Source organism: Molossus molossus, unplaced genomic scaffold, assembly GCF_014108415.1.
Source record: "Molossus molossus isolate mMolMol1 unplaced genomic scaffold, mMolMol1.p scaffold_m16_p_16, whole genome shotgun sequence".
Lineage (NCBI taxonomy): Eukaryota > Metazoa > Chordata > Mammalia > Chiroptera > Molossidae > Molossus > Molossus molossus.
The window spans coordinates 38,750,765-38,758,302 of record NW_023425351.1 but is presented as its reverse complement, the minus strand read 5'-3'; the positions used below and the strand labels follow the sequence as shown (position 1 = coordinate 38,758,302).

At 48.4% G+C, this 7,538-nt stretch overlaps 1 protein-coding gene across 1 annotated transcript; it reads right to left on the bottom strand.

Annotated features, from left to right (window-relative positions):
• Positions 1-710: 710 nt before the first annotated feature.
• LOC118631443 (zinc finger protein 772-like) lies at positions 711-2,798 on the bottom strand. The gene is made up of 3 exons (XM_036263833.1): positions 2,107-2,798; positions 1,499-1,701; positions 711-1,344 (listed from the first exon to the last, which is right to left on the bottom strand). Exons 1-3 carry the CDS (start codon positions 2,796-2,798, stop codon positions 869-871), a joined length of 1,371 nt encoding a protein of 456 aa, XP_036119726.1. The 3' UTR covers positions 711-868.
• Positions 2,799-7,538: the final 4,740 nt, after the last annotated feature.

Below are 7,538 nucleotides of genomic sequence, written 5' to 3'. Positions count from 1 at the left end.
CACAGGGTTGCGCACACACAGTTCTCCAGTCCTTTCCAGCAAGCCTTGGCGACCAGTGCACACACTGTGCCAGACTAGACAGGTTTGTCCTCTGCCATCCTGCTGTCCTTGCTCGGGCACAGAGAGTTAGTGCCAACAAAAGGTATTCTTCCCTTCGCTGGCAGAACCCAGAACCCAGTTTTTTCTTAATCCATGTCACACAGGGAACAGACCCCCCAAGAGTCAAGATGGTCACAGCAGGCATGCATCACCATGCAGACCAGAGCAGCACGGGGCAGGCGGCCCCAATGGTGGATGATTTAGAAGCAGGACCAATAACACATGCCTCTTATGTTTACAGTCACTACTGCATGAAGAAGAGAAGTCCTGTCTGGAAATCCCAGCAGCCTGCTGCTCAGATCCCTGTGGCCAGAGCTAGACCATGTCCACTCAGAACCCAGTCATCAGGGTGGAGGAGAGGGAAGTGAGGACCTTCAGTGAGCTCAGAACGCTCATGATTGCCTCCAGAGAATACGAGACCACACTCAGGGGTCTACATTCCCTGAGCATGCTGGATCGACTGACATGCTGTGGGACCCCAGACAGCTGGAGCAGAGGTGGCTTCTGCACAGGCGCTGGCATTGATGTAACTATCAAGAGCCCTGGGCAGTTCAGAAAATGTAATGTATCACATGACGTCTGCCCACCTCCATGGCACTTAGTGGGAATGTCCCCAGGCTGGGTGCACAAAGGTTCACCTGCAGGCTGATGGCTCCCTCAGTACCACAGGTACTCAGAGCGCTCCTCTGCTGTGCGTCCTGAGGTGGAACAAGGATTCAGCACATTTTCTTCATCCATAAGGCCTTTCTCTAGTGTGAACTTTCTGGTGCTAAACAAGTTTAAGAGATGCAGCCAAAGGGCCACCAAAACTGCTGCGATCATGAGGCCTTTCTCCACTGTGAACTTTCCGGTGCCGAACCAGATGGGAGCTCCTGCTGTAGGCTTTCCCACGCTCGCCGCACACACGAGGCTTTTCTCCAGTGTGAACCCTCTGGTGTAGGATGAGGCTAGAGTTGCGACTAAAGAATTTCCCACATTCGCTGCACTCAGAAGGCCTGGCACCTGTGTGCACTCTCTTGTGTTGAACAAGGTGGGAGCTGCTAATATAGGCTTTTCCACACTCACTGCACACGTAGGGCCTTGCTCCGGTGTGAACTCTCTGGTGTAGGATGAGGCTGGAGCTGTGGCTGAAGCATTTCCCACATTCGCTGCATGCATAAGGCTTTGCTCCAGTATGGATTCTCTGGTGCACAGTAAGGTTGGAGCTGTGGCTAAAGGATTTCCCACACTCTACACTCGTCAGGCCTCTCCCCCTTGAGGATTTTCTGGTGCTGCGCGAGTGTGTCTTTGCGGCTGAAGGCCTTCCCACATTCGCTGCTCTCAGACGGCCTCGCTCCAGTGTGAATCGTCTGATGCTGGACAAGTGTGTCTTTGCAGCTAAAGGCTTTTCCACGTTCACCGCACTTGGAAGGCCTCTGTCCGGTGTGGATCCTCAGGTGCTGGACAAGGTGGGCGCGCCTGCTGTAGGCTTCCCCACACTCGCTGCAGTCATAAGACCTTTCCCCAGTGTGGACTCTCCGGTGCTGAACAAGTGTGTCCTTGCGGCTGAAGGCCTTGCCACATTCGCTGCGTGTATAATGCCTTTTTCCCGGTGTGAAATTTCTGGTGCATTTTTAGGTGAGATAGGTGAATGAACGCCTTCCCACATTCCTTACACACGTGTTGTTTCTCCACTGTGAATTTTTCTGTGGGGAGTAAGAGCCGATTTCTCCTTGGACATATTTCCACCTGGTAGGCATCTAAGGGGTCTCACTCCGGCGTGAGTGGTCTGTTTGTCCAGCAGAGTAAAGGTGTTCAGGAAGGCTTTCCCATCATCACCGCAATTGAAAAGCATCAGTACATCAAGGTGCCCCTGCTGTCGCTCGAGGCTGGAGCTGTGGGGAAACACTCGGTGAGCCCAGGCCTCTTGCATGGACTCAACCCCCGTGAGTGGTCTGGTGCTGGAAGAGACCAGAGCTATCCAGCAAGTCCATGCCATCCTCCCTGCAAGGAAAGAGCGTCCCTAACGTGTGGACGGCACAGCTCTTCACAGACGAGGCCCCACCATCGTCCCCACTGACGGGGTTCTCTCCATCGTGTTGCTTCTGGTCCTGGGCACACTTTGCACCGCACAATAATCCTCTCTCACACGGGTCACATGTGTAAGCTTTCTGCGTGGGCTTTGACCTCTGGTGTTCAGCCAGGGGCAAAACGTCTTCCAGGAGTGTGCCACACACCTCACAGGGGTGGGCTTTCTGGATAAACGGACCTGGCTCGGAAGTCCCGACCTGTGACACTTCTGCAGAAGCGCTCTGCTCAGAAGGGGGCGCCTCCTGGTTGGCATCACGCCAGCAATCCAGTGAGGACACAAGTGCAAAGCTCTCCAGCATCACGTCACGGTACAGGCGTCTCTGAGCTTCATCCAGGAGCCCCCACTCCTCCCGGGAGAAGTGCACGAACACGTCCTCGAAGGTCACACAGCCCGCAGCCTGGTGCATCAGCGCCGCGGCCGCCATCGGATCCCGAGAGCAGACCCGGGAGCTCAGCCGGAACCGACACCTGCACTGGGTCGGGTGACCTCGGGCCACTGGGAGAAACGCGCACAAGGCTCGTGGAGCCGCCTCCGGGGCCGATGAGGACAGGGCGCGGGCGCCAAGGCCTCGGGAAGAGCGCAGCCAGGGGGACACCGCGCACGGCCGCCCGTCCCCGTCGGGGATCATGGCTCGTCCTGTCCTTTGCGCGTCCTTCCCGGCTCCACCCCGAAGACCCGCGTGGCCAGCAGACGCCGCCCCGAATCCGCAGCCTCTTAATTTCTTTTTCTACATAAGATGCTAAATTGTTTACTTTGCAATTTTTTTTTAACAAGGAGACTATATAATCTCTGTATTTAATTTTTTGAACTACAGAATTATTTTGACACAAATATAGGTATAAAATACTTTGCTCCTGATGCAATGATTATAACACTTTCACAATGAGATAGTTCTAAACTCAGCGTAGCCACATGTTTTGGACAGTTACTGTGTGTCAAGCATGGGTGTAAGAATTTTATGGACTCTCATTGAGCCTACCCAACAATTCTTGTATTTTTGACCCCAACTTTCAAATGAAGCAACTGAGACTGAGAGAGATTATATAACCCATATAGCCCAGGGCTGAAATGTAATCCTGGTTCTGATGGAAACTAAAGCCCATCCCTTCCCACCCACATCGCTTCTCCTATAGGGGCATTTCCAACCCTGTCCAGTTCAACGATGGGCTTCTTAACAATGCTAACAGAGAATATTTTACTTTTATGGCATGTATACAATATGTAACATTATAATCAACAGCTAAAGCATCAGAGGTTTCTCCTAGAATCAACTTTATAGATGACATCCCTGAAGGAGACTATTCCACATCTTGCCATATACTTTTTAATATTATAAAATTTTATTTATTAAAGTGTACTATATCCAGATTTTGTTTATAAAACTGTCTTGTAAGGGAATGCTATTAACAAGTCAGTTCTCGACTCTCTTTTTCGCTGTTAGAAACAACAGTGATACCAAGCTTTCAAGCTCATTTTCAAACTCTAATCACCATAATGATTCATAAAAAACTTCCAAGATCTTGAATCTTTCTTCAGCGATTGAGCCTATAATGGAATACTGATGAACACGTTAGTAGTCACTGGGAAAGAGTTGTATTTCTCTCATATGTATTCCTGTAATATGCATATTTTTTTCAAGTTGCCAGTTGATCACAGTCCTGGCCTCTGTTGACCTAAAAACCAGCCACAGGCTTCAAAGGAGGCAGCTTTTGGTTTCTCACTTCATAGGAAACATAGCAGTGAGTCCTGTAAATTTAAATAAACAGATTCATATTGTTCCTCGGGAACGTTAGTAGAACCGCTTTTCCTCCGGGGAGGCATTGGAAACCATTTAGAAGTATGCCAAAAGCTTAGTATTCTTCCACTGGTTTGAGAAAGCGAGACAGGCTGAGCCTCCCTTAAACACGAAAACGCTCTTCAGTTACTTTTTAAGCATCTCCTAGAGAAGTTTAAAGTTTCTCTTCAGGCACTCCCCAAAGAGCTCCACTCTGCACTTGTGCCTGTGGATACCACCAGCTCATAGCAGGAACCTGGAAAGCAAAGAAATCTGTTATCAGCCCTGGCTGGTTTGGCTCAGCGGCTTCGGCCCGCGGACCAGAGAGTCCCGGGTTCGGTTCCCACTAAGGGCACGTACCTCAGTTGCAGTTTGTCCCCGGCCCCTGTTGGAGTTCTGTGGGTGGCAACCAGTCGATGTGTCTCTCTTACATGGATGTTTCTCCCCCCGCCCTCCCTCCCACTCTACCTGAAGATAAAAGCAAAAAAATATCCCCTGGTGAGGATAAAAAAAAAATCTGTTATCAGACAAAGTGGGATGTCCTCTTCCCCACTGGGTGCTGGGCACAGAGTCCTTACCACACCTCGAGAAAAAAAACTTTCTGAAACTTGCACGAGAGGATGAGTGATTTTAGTGCGCAGAATTACATCCCTGGGTTTCTGAAGTCCCGTTCCCCTTTGTCTGGTCATAGCAGAAGTGTGGCTGGGGTTTCAGTAAAGCTAAAAGCAAAGCCAGTGTCCAGAGATTCCTTTCCATGTTGGAGATGAGCCCAGTACAGTATCAGGCTAGTTGCAGTCCACTAGTCCACTGTGCGTGGGGTCCACACGGCCCACAGCGTGAATGCAGGACAGCATGCCCCAAGCGACCAGAGTCCCAAGCGCAGTAAGAGCACAAGAGCGAACTCCTTTGTTCAGGGAATGAAATAGCCCAAATCTTCGCACCCTTGCAGTGGCCACACCCGTCCTGGCCAACCACCTCTATCCCAGGTGTGACTGACAGCAAGCATCTTCCCTAGTTCCCCCAACTTTACTGGGCATGAGTCTATCTCCCCTTTGTTAGACCCCTGGGAAGTGTAAGTTGAAGCTTCCTGGCAAAGCTGTCCAAATGACATGCTTTTAATATCTGGCCTTCCCTTTGCTCCTTCCCTATTATTAATAACTAGTTAATTATCAAATCCATTCTGCACTTGGTGCAAAACCCAGCCCTATATTAGCCAGACCCAGTCCAGGGAGCCATGCTTTCCGCCAGTGTGTGCTCCCTTGGCCATCAAGCTCCCTCCCTCCCTCCTTCCCCTCCACCTTGTTTTCAGTAAACCCCTTCTTTTGAATCTATTTCACCCCCTCTCTTGATTTCTGTCTGGAGGTAGGGGTGGGCAAAAACCCCTTCACCTGTGACAAAAGGATTTGAGTAACTAAAGTAAAAGAGTAGGAAAGAAGAGAGGATGAGTAAAAGACATTCATCACCTTTGTCTGCTAGAGCAGATTCTGTCATTTCCAAAGCTCACTTTGAAAAGGAAGAAACTGGGGAAACTTTTTCTTTTTTTGGCAGACATGTGAAAAGGCCCTTGCTCAGCAAAGGCAGAGCACAGAATGGTGAAGCGGAACAGATGCCTTTTCAAAGGGAAATCCCTGCCACAGGCCCGTCCTTCTGGCACTTGGACCGAGGAAGGGCAGCCACCCTCCCGTTAAGGAGGAACAGGCGGCCTGGCGTTTCTTGGCACACTGCACTGGATAAACTAAATCAACAAGCAGCAGCTCTCCACTGAAGCTTTCAACACTTGCTTAAAGAAAACAGTGCGTCCAGGAAGACTCAGAAGACATTTATTTATCTTTCTCCCAAGAGGATACACAAACACTTTTATCACATTCAGTTCCTATGTCAGGCCCTGAGAGGTGCTGAGGATAAAAGGATAAACAAGGTACTCCCTGACCCTAATAGGTCCCAAACTAGCCTAAGAAACAGGCCCGGATAAAGCAGCCCCAAGGCCACAGGAGCAGACCAGCCCCGCGGGTGAGTGCAGTTCTGTGGGAGGTGGGGTGCGGAGCCCTGGAGAGATGAAGAGGAGGAGAGTTCTGGGAAAGCTTCTCAGGAGTGGTCACACTTGAGCTGAGCTTTCTCCCAGTTTACACAGCCAGGAAGCAAATCCCAATCTTTCCAAGTTCATTGTTCTAAGAAGAACTCACAAAGACTTGAAAAGAGCTACATTCTTTAAATACATAACATCCTAATTGGTGGCTGTCCTTCAAAGTCAAACAGGGCCACTGAGTAGCAGACATCAAAGCCACCCATCTGGTGACAGACTAGGACACAGAATGACTTTAAATGAGAATAAGTCCTGGTTTAGCTACATTTTGTTAGCATCCCAATTATCACCATTGCTGGCATGCCTGATTTATTCCCTCATAAAAGTATTTTTCTCTTTGTCGTCCCAAAGCAAGATAAACCTTTTTTCAGTAGTCCTCAATGGGAAATATTAAAGTCATTAATTAAAAGATGCATGTAGCCCAGCTGGTGTGGCTCAGTGGATCGAGCGTCATCCCATGGACTGAGAGGTCCCAGTTCGATCCCCGGTCAGGGCACATGCCTGGGTTTCAGGCTCAATCCCCAGTAGGCGGCATGCAGGAGGCAGCCGATTGATGTTTCTCTCTCACATCGATGTTTCTATCTCTCTCTCCCTTCCTTTCTCTCTAAAAAATCAATAAAAACATATTAAAAAATTTTTAAAAGATGCATGTAAACTTGACCCTGGAAACTATCATTCTGTTTGAATTCAAGAATTAAGCCAGCCAAGTCAAATGTTTCTTAGTAGAACCTACTTCATCTAGGTCCAGAGGCCAACTTTAAGTGCAGTGACTTAAACAAGTGTTCATCCTTCAGAATGGAATTATAACTTACTAGTTTATTCTAGTTTAAGACATTTGACTAAATTTCTATCTTGAGCTTAATTTTCATTCATCCCAGCAATTATGAAGCACCCACTTACATGCTGCCTGACACTGTTTTACGACATATTAGAACATGAGCTTCATGGGGGCGGGGACTTCAGACTGCTGCCCTAATGGCGATAATCCCAGAGCCCACAACACTGCCTGATGGAAAGTACTTAATAAATACTGTTCGTTCACTCGGGTGAATGAAGGAATCAGGCATTGGACCTTGTAGTTGACATAAAGTTACAGAACACAGTGACAGCTACATCATTTCCATATGAAAGGGGTTGATGGGTGGGAGGCTAGGGATAGAAGGAAGGCATGTGCCTTAAAACTGGTTTATAGCAAGCACAATGTTTCTACTTAGATTATGTGTTGATTTGGAGTGATTTGGTGAGAATGTTGGAGATTATGGGAGAGCAACTACATGGATAAATTAATAAAAGAGTAAATGTGCTAGGAATATAGCCTAAAAATCCCGAAACACCAAACCAGAACAAATACATGCATGCCTATGAACATAGCAGTGTTATTTACAGTAGCTAAGATCTGGAAACGGTCCAAGTGCCCATCAGCAGGTGAATGGACAAAAAGCCGTGGTACATTTACACAATGGAATACTATGCAGCTATAAAAAAGAAAGATCTCTTTCCCTCTGAGACAG